Raw genomic sequence first — 23,938 nt, 5'->3', positions numbered from 1 at the left:
ATTGATGTAAATCAGGATTCCTTCCTATTTAAGGAACGGGACTCTAATGTAAAAAGGGATTTTTGATTCAGCCAATCTAACAGTAATCAGCCGAAGAATAGTCATGGGAAGGGGAGGAAAGGCATCTCAGAAAACAGGAAGAAATGGCCTTTGTGTTACATTTAAGTACATTCTGCATGAAACTTGAAAAGTTGACAGATGCACTGATAGATCCATGTCCTGAAATCCATCCTACTCAAACTGTAACTCTTAGCTTTAAAATTGTATACTTCTGCGCATGATTTACATGCCGCTGTAAACAATTCAGTGGAGCAACTAGCACAATTTTTTGCTCAACACCTCGCTTCTCATCCAAGAAAGATCCTTGAACAGTCATCAATGAAGGGTGAAACCACAACTTTTACTGAATATCACAATTTACAAGAAATGATACACTATCCCTTGCTTTCATACTGTATGGCATACAGAAAAGGTTGTCAACATTTGCACAGCCACAAGCAGATAAATGATGTTTATCTAGGAAATGATTTTCCTACATACAGAGATGAGAAACCACTACCCTTGACAGAGAATGTTCTTCGAATCTTATGGCACCTCCTAGAGGGAAAAGGGGTGTGCCAAATTTGGCAAAATATGAGAGAGCAAACCTTGTTGATGACATGTAAACTGTTCACTTCAGTCCATAAACTTGTGATCTATACTTTAATGGCTAGTTGGTAATCGATGCCATGGTCCGACTTGACCAGCTGTGAAGTAGCTCCATCTGCTTGAACAGCACATCGTTTCCTGCAACCACAGATTGTGGTATAAGAGTCTAGCGTATAACTTGTCTATTCTGATGGTGCAGTTTTATGATGAATCAAGAGCGGTGCATCAAGTTCAGGCTAGGATCAACATGCTTGGAAGCTGTCTTCAGGCAACTTAGTCTACATAAAGAGCATTCATTCGTATCGCAGAGAACTACCATCTCACTTTATCTCAAACAAATTAAAATACATTTCATCCAAAAATTAAAAAAAAAGGAGAAAGAAAACATTGAATTCGAGGAGAGAATGGTAAGTTAATAGAATTTGAAAGAACTAACGCAGCGTGAAGATTTTCCTTCTTGCAATATATTCCAGCAGTTAATTTCAGGAACTATCAAAATGCTAATTCTATATATCAATAAAAGATGTTCACATAGCATACTTAACAGATATACCATATACTTACAATCAAAAGTTGCCCAGCTCGAAGGAGTTGCCATGGAAGAGGTATTTTGTTGCGTATCATCGACATAAAGCAAGCTGTAGAGGTCTGTAGGACCACCGGTCCTCTTTATGCTCTCAGTTAGTCCCTTTGGTGTAGGAAAAGCAATTGGATCGCTCTTCATGTCCAACGAAGCCTATATGGAAAAATGGACAAGCTTTAATTAGAACTCATGCATTGTTTTTGTTTATTTAAACATTCTATAGATAATTAGAATACCATTCATATAAATAGTAATTTTATATCGTAGCATTAAACAAGATTTGAAAAGAGTTTTGTGAGGTTATTCACATAGCATAAAACTTAGAAAGTGATTAGGATTCTAGCTTCCATGCTCTTTTACATATTATTCTCAGTTTATAACTAAGATGCAAGTCAGGTAGAGTTTTCTCTCAAGCACAAATCACCAAATATTAAGATTTATATAGGAACATTACCCAACGAGGTCTTGTAATTGGAGGAGAAAGTTGTGCTGTGATCCTGGTAAAACTCTCTTCGTCAAGAGACTGTGGCCGTGTTTGCCTCGGAACAACCCTACTGGCTGCACCTTCTACCAACATGTCATTATTATAGTTAATTCGACTTAAAACTTGAGTTGGTTGCTTTGAATTTCTTGAAACCCATCTTTTCTCCCCATACCTGGAAAAATTCAAACTGGGTTAATCAAGAAAGATAAAGATGGAAATCTTGTTCTCAGATACGCTCACTATAAACTTCAGTAGCAGATTTACTTAGCATGGATAAATCTGTCAATCCCACTTCTGTCAAAATTTGGAGGCAGTTCTGCTTCCCAGAAACTATTGGATCTCCTGTTACCCACGGCTATTAGACAAACAAATTCAAATAAGAATGGTTAGCATAACAGCTGTGCAGTAATGGTCATTATACACACTCCAAATTAAACGAGATCAAAAGCTTTTCAAGCATTAAACTGCAAACTATCAACTTGGGGTTCTTAGCCAGAGAAGCTGGATGACCAATGAAAAATAACAAAAACTATCAGTCAGATTTTTGTAGCAAAATCTTAAATTTTTCTGTCATTCATAGAGGAAAAGGCCATGAAACAACTTATTTTTTAATAGAGAAACTATATCATTTACAGATGATTGATTCGCGATTCATTTCACACGTAACAACAGTGAGATATGCTTACATTGCATGAAAGCAACCTGCTCTGGCAACCATGTATCCAGTGTGGTAGACCGTACCTATTCGCAAAGCCAAAATGTCCAAGTCATTATCAGTATAGGTAATGACGTAATGTAGTGAGGAGCGAACAAAATAATGTATAGCGATAAAAATGAAAGAGCTAATAACAAAAGGAAGTAAAAAATGGCTATACAAGCAAAGATCCCAGATTTTGCTAGTAGAAGGTGAAAGATACACTAGAAAAGCAAGAATAGCAATACAAACCTGTGAAATATGCACCCCAAGACCCCGATGAGTTCCTGAACATTGCATGCATATAAATATTCCAAGGTTCACACTTGCCCATCGCGGTGCCCTGAGATAATAAATTGAAAAGCCAAAATTCTAAGATCGAACTCTTAACAGTTTCTTGGACAAGTAAAGACGTAATTTGAAATTCTCTACAACCATATTTTTGCATCACCAGAATGTCAAAACTATTCTAACTAGTGAAAAAATCCATGCCTGCCAGGCTTTTGACTTATAGCACACAGGTAGCAAAGAATGAGAGCCAACAGTCACGATAATTCAGTTCACTATGCTCTTCTATGTCAGTAACTTTCTCTACAATGTTTCTGTGAGTTTTGCAATGTGTATAATGCTTCCATTGTCTCGTAGCCCTAGAATCACTCAGGTGTTGCCCTCACTTCAGTGGAAATTAGAAAACAAAGAATTCCTTCTAAGATAGACTAAAAGCAGCTGCTAGAAAACGTAAGAGAAATTCACAAAACTCCATGTGTGGATATACAAGTTCAGCTGAAGTTAGGTTCCAGAGTGCTTACTAAGAATGTGATCTCATGTTGGAACTTAATCCAATACCCATTGAAATAGATTATAGCTAAACAAGCACCTCATAATGGTGAACACGAAGATTTTAGCTTTTCTCTAAAAGTGGCTAGGGCATGAAACAGCCTAATCCAAAACCAGGCGAGGATGAATTCTAGTTGAGTACAGGACATTATAATTGCGAAAATGATTAAGCTGAAGCTAAGAAAGGGTCATAAATGAGTACTTGCTATGACAATCAGCGCATTCTCTGTTCTCCTGCAGCTTAAGAAGGCCCTCTAATATCTGCATAAAAGAGTAAGAAAAAGAACACATTGTCAGAGAAAAACTTGACGTTGATTACGTAAATGCAACTCAAAGTTGAATCACTCTTTAAGCAAAAATCATTCTCTTCGTAGTATTTATTATCAGAATGGCTTAGAAGAGTGAGCTATAAGTATGCTGAGGCCCCCAGTTTTCTGGTATTGCCCTCCAATGATAATGTTACTTCTAAAATCTAGATACCATGTGTAGTTTCTACCTGATCTGCATTGATTGTTTAAGTCTTGAATCTTTTCTGAGAATTAGCTGTTTCAAACTCTTCTATGTGTAGCTGTTTTATCAAATCTATCATCTACATATTTTTTAGTCCCCTCCTTATGAATTTCAATTTTCGACGCCATCACCCCAGTTACCATATGCAACAGTTGGTGAATAGAATTCCTATCATTCCTATCATAGAGAACTGCTATATATTATAATGCGAGACCCTTTTCTCTTCTTAATCAGCTATGTTTTAACTCGAAATCAATGAATAGTTCAAAAAATAAATTAAATAGACTTGAACAAAAAACAGGGAAAGAAAATATCCTGACGACAAGGGCAATTGAATGCATGCTGGGGTTATTAGACAGGGCAAGAAAAGATGATAAAGAAGAAGGAAAATCGATTAAATTTTGACTCAAATTCAATGACCCCTCAAAACTAAAACTGAAGATCCTAAACGATGACAAAGAAGACGGTGAAAAGGGAAAGCAGACCTTGGTGTGCCTAGCATTAAGCTCCTTAGAGACAGAGGCTTTGCTGTTCATGTTTGCCTCCCTCAGCTTTTTTTAAGGAAATGATGATTATATGTATCCCCTGTGATCCGAACTTAATCTCAACCATCAAACAAAGAAAGATACGCCATGCACGCACACAAAAAAGGGAAGAGAAAGCTATAAATTGGATCAGAGAGAAAAGGAGGGATAGGACATGCTAAATGAGGGTTTGTTTTTCTAAGTTTTTGTGATATGGGGTTTGCTTGTGACCAACAAAATTAAAGGAGGGAATGGTTGGGAAAGCTGAAAAAACGGCAGCGAATGCAAGCTTTGATTTGGTAGGCACCTCGCTGTTCTATTTGGCGGCAAATTCCTAGCTAACCGAAAGATACTATCATATATTTCTTCCTTTTAAAAATGAGCATTGCGATTGGACCAAACAAAATGCACTGTTTAGCTCACTGCACCTTCAAATTTGGTGGATTTACTATCCAATTCTACCTTTTCTTTTCCTTTTTTCTTTCTTTTCCATGGTTTCTCTTTGAGCTTGTTTCCAATGGTTTGAAATGGTTTTCTAAATTTGTAGCATGGTTATTAAACTCCCTCGCAGGTCGACATGATTACATTTAACTTGAAATCTAGACTAAGCCGGGCAGTTTGTTTTTGAATTATTTTGAATATTAATCTGATCAAAACCAGATGAACTTGAACTTGCAATTTGATTGTCAAACTCAAATAAAACCTAAGGTTAACTTTACTAGTTTTTTTATTTTTATAAAGAATAAAGTTTGAAGCTAGTTTTGTATTTGAAATGGGCTTCATTATTTAGCATGCTCCATTTGGGGACCCAGTTATCAGGGGCTAGAATGCTGTGCACTATTTGTGACACTGAAGTGTTTTGGAGCCATTGCTATTCCTGGTAAAAGTAATGCATGATGAAGAGAGCCAATTGACCACAAAATTCTAAATAATGAAACACAGACTAAGCTCCAACTACAGAAATATCCCAGGTTAATGATTCTCACTCACCAGAATCTCTTTCCTATAGACAAAAATAGAAGTCAAAAGTAAATATAAACAATAATCATGATTTAACTCATTACTGATGAGGCATTCTTAATGTGATATGGATCATTATAAAGCCAAGTTTCTCCAATTGTCCAAACATGCTTACTTCAACTTCTAACTCCTAAGCAAGTCCTCTCTCGCCATGGACACAGCGTGCAGCAAATTCAGAATATTTTTAGTTGAATTCCTGGAACTTCAAGAGGCTACGGCCACATATTGCATGGCAAAAAAGTTCATCCAAATTATTCAGATAAAGAGTTCATTCGAACAGCATTAGTGACTGAGTACACTATCATTTGGTACTAAGACAAACTAAACTAGCCTCCGTAACCCTGAAATGTATAATTATCTAAAGTGTCTTGTGCAATAGCCAAGTTACACTTACGAATTTTTGGACAGGTTTCCAGCCACAAAATTGACAAGCAACTGTAAAGACATACAACAGTAGTGCCCATCCATGCTCAATCTCATATCAAATACAGAAAAGGTTCTAAAATATCACTTGCATGTGTAGATGATGTTTCATTGGTGAAGAATCATGATTTTATAAAACATAAACAACTGCTTTAATGAACATTCTGATGCTGAAGAATTCATATGTGCAGAACTGGTTGCTGCAATTCTCCTTTAAAGAGGAGGTTGTGAGTTTGAAGAATTCCAGGTTACTACCAGTCAGTTGCAAATATTTAGTGCATCAAATATTTAGTCCATCAGCCAGATTAGTTGAATAGAATTCAGTGAGGTACAAAAGAGACAGTGGAAATGAAAAAAGAAAAGCTCAAAAAATCATATCTTGCTGAACCTCCATATAAATGCTTAACCATCATTGCAAGCTACTATGAAGAAATGGTATAACAAAAAACCAGCTGTGAGAATATCCATGACCAAGTACCTCCAAGGACAATAGTGGGGCATAATTATCAATCTATGGGTAGCTATGAAGAAGTGCTATTGGAATAAAAGTTGGTAGTCTGACCATTAACTGATTCTCTTGTGGAAGCCAGCGCAGGGAGAATCACAAGCCGGGGCTATAAATTAGCGAATCATCAGCTAATCCATGTCCTTGCAAACAATTCACAGACAAGACAAGATGAAATAACAAACGACCGATCAGGTATTCTAATGGCTATGTAACTATCAAGTATCAAGTATCAAGTTCAACAGTGCGCACTTGAAAAGAACCATTCCATTTCCATAATGCAAGCTGCATAAAGAGGTAATCATCTATATGGGAAGGCTTAAAAGCAAAAGTGCTATACTGGCAATCTCATGGACTCCAGACAACGCAGAAGGACAGCAGTGTAATGAGTTGTTAGGAAGAGAATTCCAAGACTTTAGCATTAACAAAATTATACTATCGTGCATATGTCTTTTGGTTTAAGGATCACGTGGGCAAGACCTCAGTGCTGAGACCAAGTATGAAGGAAACGAATTGTAACAAGTCTCCCAATGCAACAAATTCAAATTCAATGTTCTGTAAATTTTCTTGACAAAAAACCAGAAGATTCTAATTTTCAGATCAAGAATTCCTTAACACATCACACCCCCAATATCCCATCCACTTCAAAAATCAGAGCTCCAATCAATTCATTCAATTATCTTCTGACAAGACAAAACAAGAAAAAATCGAAGTGCCCAATTACAACAGGACATTCAAAAAGACTTACAGCAATTAAAAACACACAAAACCCAAGAACAAGAGTAGCCCAGAACCTCAATTTCTTTGAACCTCACTTGGATCACTTTTTTGCAGCTGCTCCTTCTTCTTGTGGAGTCTTGGCAACTATGGAGAGAGCATGCAGCCCAGACTGCAACTCTTCCGAGAGTGCATCATAAACCAAGCGGTGACGCTTCACTAGATTAAGCCCGTCAAATTTGGGAGACACAATCTTGACATTGAAATGAGTTTCCGCTGCAGTATTGCCTTTCATGGCAGCATGGCCTGCGTGCTGGTGTGATACGTCTTCGATTTCCAAAAGACTTGCTTCTAGTGATGATTGTAATTTTGCTTTCATCCTGCTTGCTCTTGACAGTATCATGTTTGCTACTCCTCGCGAACCCATTTCGGAATTTTATCGATCAATGGAGAAGACGTGAAGAACAAAAGAAAAGACTTTTGTGAGACTGTAGATTACAGCAAGGAAGAGCCAAGAAAATCTTCTCTGAGTTAAGGGTTTAGGCCCGACTTTTACCCAGACAACATGACTGAGCCCACAGGCCCGTTTAATAATTTTTACAAGTATAGTTGTACTCAGCTTATAACTCAGGGTATACAATTATTGGATTAACTGGGATTTATTATTTTTATTTAAAGTGATATTATTATTTTTTTAATTTTTGGTTGTGATCGGATCGGTTTGATCTGAGTTTTGGTTAAGTTATTGGTTAATCTATTGGATCACTCGGGTTTGAATATGTTAAGTTAAAACATAATTTGTAATAAAATTTAATTTACATCAAGTTTGAGATCATCAAATCAACTCTTTAAATAAAAATCAAGTTTAGCAATTATGATAGCAAATGAGATTGAAGGATTTTGTTTGCAATATCTACCGTCATCACCAATGGATCGAGTAATGTGGGATGGAGAACTTTGTTATTTTGTTTTGATTTGATTTTTTTTTTCCAATAAATTTAGTATTAAAAATTATATAAAATTACATAACAATTAAAAGATGTGGGGGGCAACATTATTCTCCGGCATCCATAGACATTATGAATTAAAATTGTAATTTACAATGTTTTATAAAAAAAAAAAGGTGTTTTGGGCCTTATCCTCTAGTTTTTTTTCCTTGGTTATTTTTTTTGTTTTAATTTAGTTCTCACATCATGTGTTTGTTGATATTTTTAATTGATAATTTATTTCCACTTTTCTTTAAATTAATTATTGTAATATCAAAAAAATATCTCGGCATCATATCAATACTCGATTTTACAATATATTATTTGAACTCTTTATTTTTATAAAAATAAAAAATAAAGAGGCAAGGGACTAGAATTAAAGAATACAAAAATATTATGGTCTGGAGTGGATAAATAAATAAGTCAATCAAGGAAACCAAGCAAGAGAGAGAGAGAGAGAGAGAGAAGAATGGGTTGGTGAGTCTTTGTATAATTTTGTCCCCCATTTTTATTATATGCATGGATAATATTTTTTTTTTCACAAAATAAAAGGAGTGATATGGCTCAAAAAATAAATAGACTCATATGATAAATTAATTTTAGGTTTTGTTTGGTAGCTGGTTAATGGAATGTAAATCTTATACTTGAAGTTAGTTTGATATAATTTTTTAGTAGTTTAGGGTAAACTTTTAAATGAGGTTAATGATTATCCACACTCTTTCTAGAACCTCCAAATTAATATTTTTTTTTCCTCTCATCTCTTTTTATTTCTGTCTTGAGTCCACACCAGGTAATTCTTAATTATTTCTCACTAATCATTACTATAATTTAATTATTTTTCTCTCCCTTGACCAACATTTAACAATTTAATATATTAATACATAAAAAATGCTTAAAAATCAATTCATGCACCCTTAAAAATTATCTCTATAATAATTATTTCTGTAATAATTCACCTTTATATTTTAACCTTGTTCCAAAACATTAGGATATTGATGCACAAGTTTTTTAAAAAATAAATAAATATTTTTTTCATTATTTATTCTTTTTAGTTTAAAATTTTATTTTATTTTTCTATTCAATATTATTCGTCTTTTCTAGTTTTTTATTTAAAGAGAATTTTTTTATTTTTTTATTTTTCTATTTAGTATTAATAAAGTTTTATTTTTTTAATTTTTTATATAAAGAATTGTGATAGCATTTCGATAAGTAAAACTTGAATAAATAGTAATTACATATTTTGAATGTTTCTCATATTTACAGTGTTCATGTTTTTTTTAGGATTCTAACTTAAAATAAATATTACTATTTTTCATTCAGGTTATGCTAATTAGTATCAAAGTCTACTGATTCCTAGTAATTAGTTGATATGATTTTTATTAGAGATCTTGATGGTGGAAACTATTACTAGGTGCCTTGCATCAAGATATTAAGCATCCATGTTAAACGTGACATATAAAGATGTTAGGGATACATAATAAAATACTTACAAAAATATTAGAAACTCATGATAGAGCATTCGACATGTAAATGGATTATTGTTTTTTTTACTAGGTAGATTCTACTTGAAGAACATTGTATTAGATGTTTTGTAAATGATATTTTTTCAATTACAAGACCTGTTTATGAATGTAGTTGCTTTTCAAAGTGTTATTTATGCCGAAATGCATCAAAATAATATTTTTTTTATTTTTTTAAAATTATTTTTGAGATCATCGCATTAAAACGATCCAAAACATATAAATTTTTTTATTTTTTAGCAAACATAATTTTTTTTTTGAAAATATAGGTACAACCATATTTTCAAACACTCACTAAAAAGATTGTAGTTGAATTTTAGGGCAAGTTCATTTCAATAGAGAGATTGGTGCCTAAGCTTTTTGGAAAAAATAATTAATTTTCTTAATTAATTTTATTTTTTCAATTTAAAAGGTTTTTTTTCTATTTCTATTTATTATTACCAGGTTTCCCTACTCTTTCTATTTGAAGAAAATTGTTTTACTATTTAACATTAATAAAATTTTCTAGTTTTTTTTCTATATAAAGAGAATAAACTATAAAAGAAATTATATGCTCACTCGATATTTTGGAGATCCTAACTACTGCATGAACAAATCGTGTAATTTAATCTATAAACAATTTTTTTTTAAACATGACATTTTTCAAAAAAAAAAATCAATTAAGGATATGAAGCGAGATTTTAAAAATTAAATTATACTATTTTTGCAAATATTGAACCATTAAATTGCACTTTCTTTAATTTCAAACATGCTAACAATGACGCTTAATCGCTAATGGAAGGAAAGGATTTCCTAATTTCAATTTCTGATTTTCTTTTTCTACAGGATTTATCCTCAATATTTTACAAGTCTAACTATAATTATTAAATTCAGCTTTATGTAGGTTTAATTCAACCAAACTTAGATAAATAAATTATTTTAGATAAAATAATTTATCCGGCCAAACTTTTAAAAATTATGACTATAACAGAAATTAAATTACTGAAATTCAATTTCAAAATAAGTTGACTTCCAAGTTGATGTGACTTTTTGTCACCCATCAACCATTCAGGAAAAAACATTCAAAAGTTTGGAAAACAAATACAGTATTTTTTTTAGGAAGGCTGTTTGTCATGAATTATTTTTTAAACAAATGATATTTTTTATTATTTTTATATACTTAAATTACCTATATAAATTATTAATTTTAAAACGACTCAATATTTAAGTAATTTGAAATTCATAGAAAAATAATTTATTAACAAATTTCAAAAATATAAATATTAGAATTTGTTTTTTTTAAAACCTAGATAAATGGTCTTTTAAAAAAGAGATTAATTATTTGTAAAAAGAAAGGGACTAAAAGTTATAATTTACATGGAAAATAAAATGTATACAATACGTCATCGTTGTTTTCTCTATCTAAGCACCTATAAATTAACGAAAAAATCTCTCCCTTCAAAAAGCTTACTCACAAAAATTCAAAAATCAGAAAATCCCATTTTAATCCTTCAATAAAAAAAGTCATGTCTTCCACCGGCGGCGTCCCGCAACTCTACTTCTGTTACCAGTGCGACCGAACCGTAACAATAACTCCGTCACCAACCTCCGATCTCTCATGTCCTAACTGTCAGGAAGGTTTCCTCGAAGAATATGAATCTCCAAACCCTAGCTCTAACCCTGTCGATTCTGGTCTCGGCCCCGCCATCTTACTCGACGAATTCGCCTCCATCTTCGGTGGCATGGCCCCCACTCCTCGATCATCAAACAACTCAACAACAACAAACTCTTCTTCCGCGTCGCCGCTTTTTCAAGATCCCGACGGCTTCAATCCTTTCGCGTTCCTTCAAAATTACCTCCAAACCATGAGAGCCGGCGGAGCAAACATTCAGTTTGTGATTGAAAATAATTCTGGTATGGGTGGAATGGACACCACAGGATTTCGTCTTCCGGCGAATCTCGGAGATTATTTTATCGGACCAGGGTTAGAGCAACTGATCCAACAGCTTGCGGAGAATGATCCTAATAGGTATGGAACTCCGCCGGCATCAAAGTCTGCGGTGGAGAATCTCCCTGATATTAAGGTAACGAAGGAATTATTGGAGTCGGATTCTTCACAGTGTGCGGTTTGTAAGGATATTTTTGAGCTAGGGGAGGAAGCGAAACAAATTCCTTGTAAGCATATCTATCATAAGGATTGTATTACACCTTGGCTTGAATTGCATAATTCGTGTCCGGTTTGTCGGTATGAGTTGCCTACTGATGATCCTGATTATGAGCAGAGGAAAGGGAATGGGAATGATGGTGGTTATCAGAATGCAGGTGGTGGGAATAGTGGTGGTGGGTCTTTTAGTGATGGTGATAATAGTGATGGTAACGCACAGACTCCAAGAGACAGGAGGTTTAGGATTGCTTTTCAGTGGCCTTTTAGTAGTGGTAGTGGTAGGTCGGTTGGATCATCAGCGGGGGCTAGCAATAGTGGGAGTGGGAACAACAATGATGAGGATTCGAGAGGGAATACCAACTTTGGATCCGAGACTAGAGAAGAGGATCTTGATTGATTAATGTTGCTTGGTACTGTATCTTGTAACCATACAACTTCTTTGCTTGCATATTTTTATATTGTTTTTGTTTCTTTTGTTTTCATTTAGTGATAAGTGGCTGTTTCTGTTAATGCTTGTCAATAATAGCTTGGTCTTCTTGTTTTTACCTTTTTTTTTCAATTGAACGTTTGTGATCTTGATGGTTGGCAATGAATTGATGACACAACTTTGAGTTGGGAGTTTTATCTACTTTGTTGATTGTGATGCAAATGTGAATGGCAGAGTATCTCTAGAGCCACATTATTTTGTTTATCGGAGATGAGAATTCTTTTGCCTATATGATTAAAGAGTTTTTACATAAAAATAGGATTTTGAAGTTATGATGTTTGCATACACAACGTTTTTACTATTATCATGGTGTATTGGCGTGGTTGCTGTGGTGTATGGTTCTGTGTTTTGTTTTTATGTATTGTTCTCTTTTCAATTTGTTTACAAATTGTCAAGATGAGAACAAGGGTTGATGAGAATTATAGATACCTGGCATTGAAATATGGCATGATTGATATGAGCACCACACTTAATTGCGCTTCTGGATCTGGTTTCATGGGAGCTCTTGGTTGCTAGCAGGATTATCATTTTTTCCCATGAACATTACGCATGAAAGGCACTAGGGTGCATGCAGAGTGCATCCTTACTTACCAGTCGAAGTCGAATGTATAATAGGAATAGGATGCTAATACTGAAGATTTTGGATTGGTTGAAGAGTTTTGTATCATTGCAGTGTATTTGACTTGGAGCTTCGAGAGCTTGGGCGTGTACTTTCAGTTGTCTTATATGTATATATTCATTCATTTCAATGTCTGGAATATATAAACTATTATTATTACTGTATCCTGTTGAGAGGACCATGGTTGACCAACAACCTGTGAGAAATCCATAAGCTATGTTTACAAAAGTAGCACTAAAGTGCAGACTCCTTAAAGCAATTTGGATAGGATTTATATCTTGGATGGTTAATGATCTAGAAATCTCAATTATGCTAGTGCTATATGTTACATAGTTGGGGGCCCTTGTTAGAACAAAGCTAGATTGGATAAATACAATGTCCTGCCTTCGCTGTCCTTCATGGATGGTTTCTGAATATGGAATTTGAAGTTGAATACCTTTGAAATTGCGTGTGTTTGTCTGATTAATGGATGCTAATGAATGTGGATTAGCTTGATGCCATCTGTTTGATTTCAACGGTAGCTTTTTAGTTAAGATTTTATACTAACTGGCGACTGCACATCCTATAAGACCTTCATCTAGATCTCCTCTCCATTCCTCCAACCCCTTTGTCTTCCCAAAATAAATTGTGTGATGCAGCTAGAAAACAATGTACATTAGTTGTCTATTTCTTCTTGCCGGTTCAAAGTTTTTTGTCTCTTTTTGCTTCAATGAATGAAGCATCACCCGGTAGCATATCTACCTGCTAGGCTGTGGTATTTCAATGTTTTTGTGCATGCATCCATCCAGTTTAACGGATAATCAATTCATCGGTGAAATTATTTCACCATAGTTTTCTTGCCAAAATTATAGCTTGTATACCCTTGTTTTCTTCTAATCAAGCCAAGTCAGTCTTCTCACATCCCCAACATTCTTCGGTTTTGAAGACTTCAGGACCAAAAGAGGGGGGGCTAGGTGTGTTTCTGGATTTTTCTTTGGTGAATTTTTTCCATGATTGGAACTGCATATAATATATTCATGCAATATTTTCTTTATGCACACAATTTTACCTGTTTCATGACTAAGCATGTGATGCAGTAATTTCAGCATGCATAGTTATTTATTCTCTCCTCTTTTTGGCAGGGATGACAACTGGCATCTGCAAGGATTGTTGAACATAGAAAGAATTTACATACGATTAGTGAACAGGTGCAATTCCAATGGTTCATGCATAACAATCCTATGTAAATGTTCATTTTAACTCAATTTTCAGAATTGTTTCCAGTTGCATTATCTTATGAAAAAATTATGTGCCACATTTCTTGCTTTGTTCTGTAAAATTCTTTTTATGTCTGAGCACCATTTAGACCCCTGAAATACATCTTTTTAGCTGCTTCTGTTATATATATATGCATGTTAAACTCCCAAAAACTATGGTAATGTGTTTTTAAGCAGTTTTAAGTGCGTGTATAATCCTTTTGAGTAGTTGAGTGAAATATCGAACCAGCCCAGACATCTTCAATGGATGGATTGAAGTTGAATGTCATAATAGCAGGTGGAGTGATCGTGAGCAAGCATGATTTCTTTTAATTTTGTCAAGAAATATATTCTTTTGCATTGCGTTTGTTTAGTGGAAAGGTTAGGGTTCCAGGACATGAAGAATATTTTCGGAAAAGATAAAAATATATTTAATTAAAAAGATGAAGATGAAGACGTAAAATAATAATAGTTTTTGAATGAATTTATCTATTATTCTTCATCCTTTTGATTCGACACAGCAACTAAATGCTATTATTCTAGGTTTAATTTTGTCGAGTTGTGTAAATATTTCTACTCCGGAATTTGCAATCTGCAGTTATTTCCTTCAGTATTTTTTATCGTGAATTTTTAATTTAAAAATATATTAAAATAATATGTTTAATATTAATATATCAAAATTATTTAAAATTATAAAAAGAAATTGAGACAAAAAAAATAAAACAAACACCAACACACTCGAATAGCATCACCACAAATGCCTACATGTATGGAAGTATAGAGGTTCTATTCACTAATAAATTTTTTTTTTTTTCTATTCAATATTTTTCTTTTTGTATTTTCTTTGTTCAATAGAAAATTAAAAAACAGGTTCATTTGTTGAGAATGAAGATGATTTTTTTCATGAAAAAAAATTGCATCAAGATTATAACTGTTTTCTTAAAAAAAAAATTATAATTTATAATGGTCATTTTAATATTTTATATTTGTGATAATCTAATTGTAGAATACCAAATTCTATTTCATTTAAATTATAAATTGTCATGAAAGATTTATAATATTAACTCATAAGAATATTTATAATAAAAATTAAAATTATAACGCTAATTAAATATAAAATTAATAATTTTAATTTTTTACATTGTTAAAATATGGTTGTAGATATAAAAGAGAGAAATTGTATTGTTCATGTCTTTTTTTTAATTTAAAAAAGAAGAAGAAGAAATATTGGGTTTTGGTTTTAAGTATTTTTTAGTCTCGAATGGATTGTAACAGAGAAGGGAGCCTGAGAGATACAAGTATCATCAAGTAAATTGAAGTTGCAAGGAAAGGTATTGTTTAGGACATAAATACCCCTCTCAACGCAGAGTAGTTTTCGAAGAAAGCATCATCAAAGCTGACTAGAATAACTCTAAATTTGAAGTCAATCACAATTCAATCTCATCTTAAGGAACTCTTTAGGTGCAGTCAAAACCGTGTTTTGAAAGATTTTGAAATTTTTTTTGTATTTTAAATTAATTTTATCTTTGTATTTTTCAATTATTTTGATAAACTGATATTAAAATTAAAATTTAAAAAATAAAAAATATTATTCTAATATATATTTTTTAAAAAAAAACCTTTTAACACGCATTTTAATACAGAAATAATTATACCTGCAAGTAATGATTCCTTTAAACTTCAGAAGCAAGCTGATCAGTGGAAGATGGCGCGATGGGAGGCAGGGTGCTGCACTTGGATGGGAGGCAGGGTGCTGCGCTTGACTGTAATTTTGGTTTTTGTCAACCTCTATCGCCATCTCTAGTCAATGTTTAGGTCTGCAGTATTTTCATGCCAGGATAAAGTGTGAATGTCACGTTTTTTATCAAAAAAAAAAAAAACAATAGAGTTTATTTATTTTTATATTTTTAAAAAATTATTATTTTATTTATTTTAAATTAATATTTTTTTAGTATTTTTTTATCATTTTAATGTGATAATATCAAAAATATTTTTTTAAAAAATAAAAAAAATATTATTTTGATGCATTTCTAAATTAAAAAATACTTTAAAAAGTAACTCTTGTCTTTTCGTATTTTTAAGTTAACACCTTTAAGTTTTATAATAAGGTGATTTGATATTATAGTTCGGTTTGATGCCATTTATATTTTATTTTAATTGTAAAATTAAAAATATTTATTTAAGTAATATAGTTTATTTTACTAAAAACTTTTTTGAAACTTTAATTACATTTTTTAAAATTTTATTTTTTTATACCACAATCATTAAAAAAAAAATTACTGCAGTAACAAACAATCAATAAACGGTAGATGAAGTGACATGTAAGCAATTATTTGTAGCGATTGACTTTTTTGCTCTCACGAAAAGTAGGAATTAGCTGTAATCCCTCGAGGTTGATCATTGACTATTTTTGTGTAAGCTTGTCGCTTCAACAAATAACACGTGTTCGAGCCTCCTATTATGCAATGAATATTTTTTCTCACGAAAGAAAGAAATTAAAAATGTGGGGACCATTTATAATATTGAAAAAAAATCGCAGTTGTCACTTTATGATCAGAAGAGGCGGGGGGCCACCATGGTGCTTTTAGCGGCTGGGATGCATCGTTTTGTCGGTGGTCGCTCCACACTAGATCTGCATGAGAGAATTTCTTATTTACGTTATTAAAAAACAAAAAAAAACAAAAAAGGGTAGAGGAAATGATATCTTGTGGTCCCCCGCGTGTCAGACTCAGATTTCTTAATCAATACAAAAAATTAAAAAAAGAAGAAGCAGGTGTTAACAATGCACTTTTATATCATTAAAAATAAATTTAATTGAAAATTAAAAGGATAGTAGATATAATAAATAAAATAAATTAAGAATTATGTATATCAATCAATATTAAAAAAACTTTTATGTTAATCAAATATTAACCCAATAAATTAAGATAAAAATAAATATTAAGATATTTAATTGCACGAGTATTAAGTTTTTATAAAAAATATTATTTAATTATATAACAATAAAATTACTTCTTCTACATAAAGTAATTATTTCACCTCCATTGACAAAGGAAGTTCTAGTATAATTCCATGTTTTCCAAATAACATATTTTTACCGATAGTTTTTTTTCATAGATTATTAACTTGATAAAAATATTAAGCAATAGAATCAACAAAAAACTATAGATAATTTGAAATAAAAATAAAAAAAAATTCCATTCAGTTAAAAACCCTTTATCTAATTAATGATCTTTTAATTTTACATCCTATTTCATAATAATAATAATTTTTTAAAACAACAACTTATCAAAATCATAAATGCAAGTTCCGGTTAAAAAAAGAAAAAAAAACATGTAATTTGATATTTTTGGGATGAAAATATTTAAAAATAAATGAATGATATATACCGCTCACGCATTGTAATGGGAAACTTTTCAGAATTTATTTTATTTAACTAATTATATAATTATATAAAAAAACACAGTTGATTTACTTTTCACTCCTTTTCTTATATTTAAAAATATTAAAAATCACTGTTGTGTTTTCAATATCATTCATTATTAAACATCCATTGAAATTTAATGGTGAATTCACTTTTTATTTATTTTCAAGTTCTTGCATGTTCATGTACATGATAAAATTATTATTTTTTTCCTTGAAAAAAAGGGCATTATTATACACTAAATGAACATTCTCATTTTTCACTCTTCTTGTTCATGTTTTTCTTTTCTATGCACTCATTATCTTTATAAATCTTCATGAATGGGACCAATTTGTCGAGGAGAAGTTTGAGCTAGCAAGACTAATCAACGTTGTTAACTTTCTTATATCTGACTACAGATCAGAGTAGTGTTATTTTACTCTCTCTTTTTTTTTTGTCAAAAACATTTGCTTTCTCTTTGATTGCGTTTTTCTATGGTCAAATTAATATCCATTTTTTTTTTCAAGGAAGGGTGAAATTTAAAAATAAAGGACCAAAATGAAAAACATTAAAAACTATGTGGTCTTTTATAAAGTGGCATGAAAAGTTCTCTTTTGTTCACTTACTTTCTGAATTCCATTTCGGTCCTTTTAGTTTTTGAATTTTTAGTGTTAGCCTACAAGTTCATTTTGCTTCTTTTGCGGCTAATGAATTTGGTAAAGAAGAGAGAAAATCAACGAAATAATAATAATAATAATAATAATAATAATAAAAAAAAATTATTAGGTGGCTACATTTTAATTATAAAAAAATTGTTCTTGGTGTCAACGAGCTCTATTCAACTACTAAAAGGGAAGAGTTTCCTTGAGATAATTTTTTACCATTTATTTTGCTAAAAAATTAGATCAGGATTGAAGGAGAATTTTTTTTCAATTTTTTTTGATGTTTTTAAACATATTTTAGGATGTGTTTGAGTTGATCTGTTGATGTATTGGTTTATTGAGATGTTGTGAATATTTATGAAGTGTTTTTAAATATAAAATAGGTAAAAAGTTGAATTTTTAGATGAAAAAAACTAGATTGATTTTTCAACCATTGTTTAATGATCGGAATCTAAACTTGCATAAAACAATTTATATTCTGTTATTTTAAAAAAACCCAGATAATATATCATCCACCATTTAAATAAATAAATGAAAATCTAGACACGCGAACGTAGTAAATTTATTAATAGGCTAGGCATGTGCCTAGCCTGTATTTAGTTTATTTAGTGTTGGTTTTTTGTTGGGATATTTATATTAAACTTTTTTTAAAAAAATAGTAAGCCGCCGAAGATGTTTTCAGACAGCTCTGAGCTCTGAACATCTACATTTGCCACGCTTTTTATGGTGACGCCCTCCGGTAGGAGAAGCTCCCCGAATCCATGTAACGAGTTAACAAGCTTGCATCGCTTATATGTCTACACATTTGCTTGGGAAAAAAACGTGAAATTATTAATATTATTATTACTTTAAATTATGTATATACATCAACTTTTTATTTTTTAATAAAAAAATTAAATTTAAAAAAGTAGCATATTTTTAAAATCCAGTGCAACTTAACAAATTAAAATTAGATCATATTTAAAAAAATAATAAAAAGCAAAAAACCAAGGGACTCAATTGCAATTTATTAATTATTTATTATTTTTAATAAAAGTAACATCGTTTTGTTTAAAAAACACATAAATCGATCTGGAATAACTTAATAATCCGATCAAAACCCGTGACATGAGCTTTAAACTGGGTTGACCATCTAGATAAGTTTAAAAACTATAAAAATACTCTTAATTCTAGTAATTAATGTTATTTTATTAGTTACTTTTTTAATTTATATTAATAAATAAATAAAATAAAATAAAATTCATAACTCATCAAAAATAAAAATAATAAAAATATTTCCATTAATATTTTTTCTACTATTCTCTTAAATAAATCTAAAAAATAATTAATAAAATATTACTAGTGACCTTATTTAAGCAAAGCACAGTTGTCTCTTTTCCTTCTCTGTATCCTTTGCCTAACATCTGAAGTTTTGGGCACCGACTTTTCCTCTACCTCTTTCTTTAATACTTTTTTCTAAATAAAATAAAATCAAATTAGCAAGAATAGTTTGTACATTATTCTTACATGGTCAAAACTAGAGAACAGCAAAAGCAGAATCCCATGATGATTGTTACTGGTAAGAGAATCTAATTGGATTCCATTTTCAGTCTCCGTTTATCAAACCCCCTTTATTATTATTATTATTATTTATTTTCTTAATATATTTGTTTATACACCCTCTTCCCAAATCTTTATTTTTTCTATGATCTAAGCCTTAATTCCACTGTTGAAACGAATTGGGTTTCTTTTTCTTTCTCCTTTCTTTCCATCCTTAGAAGAAAAAAAGGGGTAGCAACTGATCTGTGAGTTGAGAGAAAGAAACCCAAATAAAATGTCTCCTTCAAATAGTAATATTGCTATTAGTAACGGAGGAGGAAGCGGTGACAGTAATAGCAGCACTGGTAAGAATTACATAGAACATCAAGTTTCTAAGAGGGACACTCTTGCTGGTGTTGCCATCAAATATGGTGTTGAGGTAGGTGTTTCTCTCTTCTTGAATTTGGGTTTTTTTTCCTGTTTTATCTTGATGATCTGTTTGATTTCTTGATGATTTTCTTGATGGGAACTGCTTATTGTGTGTTCTTATGATATGGGTTTTAGATAAATTGTCTTTGAGTGTTTGTTGTCATATGATTTTTAGGTGGCCGACATCAAAAGGTTAAATGGGTTATCTACAGATCTTCAAATGTTTGCTTTGAAGACTTTGCTTATACCATTACCAGGAAGACATCCACCTTCTCCCATTTTGTCTAACGGTTCTGCTTCTCCAGGGTAATAATTGCCTGCTATACTCTAATATTAGCTTTTAATTGTATCATCTACCTTTTCTATTTGGATTCTGCACTTGTTGTGATATAGTCCTTGCTCCTGAGTTTTCGATGCCATGTTTCGGCCATCTTTATCTATATCTTGCCTATAAATTTGTATTCTACCTTAATATAACATTAGCTGTTAGACTTAGATTGACAATGATAGTTTCCCTTCCAATGTTTATAACTCTGCTGAGTTGTCATTTGAAGTATCTTCTCTTCACTGGATTACCAGACTCGATCAGCTCCCATCGTCGAAGTCAATCCCTTTTCACCTTCCATTTTCTGCTGCACAACTTATTCTGTTTTTGTGAATTCTGATTGTTTTAAATGTTGATCTGCTGTGCATTTTGCCTTTCAAACAGTGTTGAAAAAGATTGGAAGGGTCTTATACGGGGCAAGTTTTTAATTTGTCCATATAAAAAACTTTTATAGACTGGTGTAATGTGGAAGCAATAAGAGTTCTGCCAATGTTTTTCTCTTACCGAGGACAAGAAATTTTATATTACTACTGGAGTAACTAGTAGTAGTTACTCCATAGAGAGAGATAGACACATTGAGGAGAGATCAAAAGGTGGAAGAGAAAAAATATTTTGAAATAGGTGGGGATATTCTTATTACTTTTGATGGTACCGGATGTGATTTTCTCTTTCACCATTTTATTTGTTAATTGGAACCTTGCGTGAAAGTGGACAACGAAAAAAATAAAAGGAAGGAACCTTATGGAATTGCTGCTCTGATCTAGTTAATTGTTTTGAGCTTTGATCAGACAAGATTGTAGGACTGAGGAACAAGGGTCCGACTTCAGTTTCTCCTTCACAGTTTGCATTACATGTTTTACTTGTTATTGAGGTATTCATCAACATGAAGAACATGATCCATGATAAGTTCCCCACCATAATTTAGCAACTGAAGCTGACACTGTGAAGCTCTGCTTTTGTGTTAGAGGTCAAATGACTTTTTGAAATCCTTAGATGGCTTGTTAGAATGCTCTCTAAGGATTTGGGACATGAAGGTTTGAGACACATTCTCATCAAACAGCATGTCCCCCCCCCCCCTCTCATTCTTCGTCACTCTCGTATATTGGAGATGTGGTCACTTGACATGTCTTTGGCACTAAGTTCCATACACCCATAGTTCCTGGGGGAGCCTTCAATATTAAAATAGGGAGGGTGTCTTTTGGCTAATAGTGGCCACATCAATTGTTCTTGATAAGTATTGGGAGGTTAGCCTCATTCTTTGTTCTTTCTTCTTGTTTACCTTTTCCTCTACGATCTTTCCCTCGCCTCCCTCCTTTCTTTCACTTGTTTTAATTGTTTTTTACTTGTATTATTTTGTTCTTTACAAAAAAAGAAAAGAAAAGAACTGTGGCATCTCCAATGTGTTTGTTATTTTAATTTTCTTTAAAATTAGTGGCTGTGGTGTTTGTAGTCATTGGTCATTTTGACTTGGTAGGGTCTCTCATCTGTAACTTAATGCAGGTTCCTTCTTCCCAGGTTTTTAATCTGTAACTTAATGCAAGTTCCTTGCCTGGGAAGATACAGCCTGGCATGATGGTTCTTTCTCTACTATATTTTTGTTGTTTTGATTTGTCATCTGGGATGTCTACTAATTTGTGCTTCTCTTGTAGCAAGTGGGATTTCTGTTGGACATGCCATGCTAAAATCAATTTCTCTCAATTCATTTGCATTCAGTACATATTGAAAGAACAGCATTATCCTAATCTTCACGATGCCAGATAGCCAGATAACTAAATTTCTGGATTTGTTTCAGCCTCTGTGTTGTTCTTAAATATCTGCATTAGCTATATTCTCATTGTAATAAAACTTGTTTGCTGCCACATTCCCTTCGTGGTGTTGCTACACTCTAATGCTAGATAATCAAGCAAGCCTTTGCGTGGAATATCAACTCCTATTATAACGAGCTGAAAGGCATAGTAGATTACTGATGTTCCATTCTGTTCTCCCCCCCCCCACAATAGTACTTTGCTTTCTTCTACTACCAATGACAAATTTTTATTTTTTTTATTTTGTGGAACTTCTATCAATTCAGTAGTTTTTGGAGACATCTGCAGAAATATGAATTAGTTCACAAAAAACTAGGTTAAGGTAGGATAAATGACTTATTGTTTTAGATTATAGATTTTCTTTACAATTCTTTGCTTTTGGTGATCCCATAATTCCCATTATCTAAATATGCAAAGACATCAGATTTGCATTGAGTAACGAGGCTCTTACTTCTTTGCAGAGGAAATGACGTTGACATGACACCACCTTGGCCACGCCACTCGAATGTGTTGGAAACACTCGAGTCTTTAAGCCTAAAATCACCTCAACAGAAGGTTTCTCCAGCTATGAGCACTTTACAGAATTTCTATGGTCTCAAATCTTCAAAATGCAAGGATTCAGCTGAAGGTATGGAGATGGCTGTTTACAGAAGAGGAAGCTTGGATTACTTAAATGAGGGGCTGCTGCATAGAGCTACACCAGTATCTGGCCCATCTTATAGCAATCACAGATCTATAAATTTGGCCGATGATTTCTTGTCTGAGAATGGTTTGGCAGCAGAATACAATCCTCTGTCAGAAGCTAGAGAAGGGGAGGGTGAGAAATCCAATGAGAAGTTTGTTAGAAGACGCCAGAAAGCTGATGCTGATCCTAGATCTGGCACAACAGAAATGCTGTTGAAAGAAGAGAACAATGGTGGAAGTCGTGCTTTTTCACCTGTAACAGGAAAAGGTCTATCCATGAGACCAAAATCAGCAAGCAGAACATCACTGGCTGCTGAATCAGAGCCAGGATGGTTGAATGCTATGCCAGTGGGCTTGGGAGATTCGATAATTGCTGACGTGTCTGATGGAGTTCGTAAATCATCAAGCACGCCAAGTCTGCAGGACCAGGAGAACAGTTATTCCTCTTCTGTTTGGCCAACTTCAAAGTGGAGTTTGAAACCTGATTTACAGGCTCTCTCAACTGCAGCCATCAGTATACCAATATTCGATGGCCTACCAAAGCCAATATCTGGACGCAGGAGCAAAGCTGCTCTTGATTAGCAGAAGTCCACTGCAATCTCATAGAATTGATTTGTTTCTGTACTTCAACATATTGGGAATGATATCATTGCCACCAGCTACATGTCACGTATAGCTACAAAGTGCTGTCGAAATAGGAGTAAGGCCAAGAAAACAAAGGTTAAAGAAATACAATCCTGTGTTTTCCTTGAGAAGAGCTCCAAAGGAGAAGGAAAAAGGAATTCCTTTTTTACGGTTTCCATTTTGGATTTGTAATGGGTTGCTCGAATCTAGATCATATTCTCAACTGTCGTATAATATTTGTATATGAAGCCATTTGTCTTGCTTATTCATTGGAAGTGCATTTGTCCCCATTGTTTCATGTTATACTCAGTTGTTCATTTAATGTATTTTGACTTCTTCGAGAGGCAGCCTTTTTTTCTGTTTTCTTTGTCTTGTGTTTCTAAAAGTTGAGAAGCATCATTTTGAGCTGAATTTAGTCTTTTGGTTAGAATCAAAACCTTAAAATGGATTCCACTTGGGACCTATGTGGTTCATGGTCATGGACTCACTGGGTGTTTAGCAGCCAACAAAGGCTATACGAGCGCACCAAATTCAAAAAGAGATTTAGGGTTAT

General features: G+C 32.8%; 4 protein-coding genes across 4 annotated transcripts; 2 read left to right on the top strand and 2 right to left on the bottom strand.

The window, feature by feature from the left end:
• Window positions 1-391: 391 nt before the first annotated feature.
• Window positions 392-3,633, bottom strand: LOC133677929 (probable ADP-ribosylation factor GTPase-activating protein AGD15). The gene is made up of 7 exons (XM_062100070.1): window positions 3,449-3,633; window positions 2,662-2,752; window positions 2,402-2,456; window positions 1,980-2,070; window positions 1,686-1,887; window positions 1,213-1,384; window positions 392-786 (listed from the first exon to the last, which is right to left on the bottom strand). Coding segments are annotated over exons 1-7 (702 nt in total). The 5' UTR covers window positions 3,538-3,633; the 3' UTR covers window positions 392-784.
• A 3,238-nt stretch (window positions 3,634-6,871) lies between these two features.
• Window positions 6,872-7,463, bottom strand: LOC133678284 (protein BOLA1, chloroplastic). Its single transcript, XM_062100565.1, has one exon. The coding sequence runs from the start codon at window positions 7,370-7,372 to the stop codon at window positions 7,049-7,051; it is 324 nt and encodes a 107-aa protein (XP_061956549.1). The 5' UTR covers window positions 7,373-7,463; the 3' UTR covers window positions 6,872-7,048.
• Window positions 7,464-10,872: 3,409 nt separating this feature from the next.
• On the top strand, window positions 10,873-13,996 carry LOC133678771 (E3 ubiquitin-protein ligase RING1-like). The gene is made up of 2 exons (XM_062101259.1): window positions 10,873-12,004; window positions 13,822-13,996. The coding sequence occupies exon 1, from the start codon at window positions 10,957-10,959 to the stop codon at window positions 11,989-11,991; it is 1,035 nt and encodes a 344-aa protein (XP_061957243.1). The 5' UTR covers window positions 10,873-10,956; the 3' UTR covers window positions 11,992-12,004; window positions 13,822-13,996.
• Window positions 13,997-19,382: 5,386 nt separating this feature from the next.
• On the top strand, window positions 19,383-23,726 carry LOC133678747 (uncharacterized). The gene is made up of 4 exons (XM_062101233.1): window positions 19,383-19,558; window positions 19,758-19,957; window positions 20,123-20,253; window positions 22,539-23,726. Exons 2-4 carry the CDS (start codon window positions 19,814-19,816, stop codon window positions 23,341-23,343), a joined length of 1,080 nt encoding a protein of 359 aa, XP_061957217.1. The 5' UTR covers window positions 19,383-19,558; window positions 19,758-19,813; the 3' UTR covers window positions 23,344-23,726.
• Window positions 23,727-23,938: the final 212 nt, after the last annotated feature.

Source organism: Populus nigra, chromosome 18, assembly GCF_951802175.1.
Source record: "Populus nigra chromosome 18, ddPopNigr1.1, whole genome shotgun sequence".
Classification (NCBI taxonomy): domain Eukaryota; kingdom Viridiplantae; phylum Streptophyta; class Magnoliopsida; order Malpighiales; family Salicaceae; genus Populus; species Populus nigra.
This window is presented reverse-complemented; position numbering and strand designations above follow the sequence as displayed.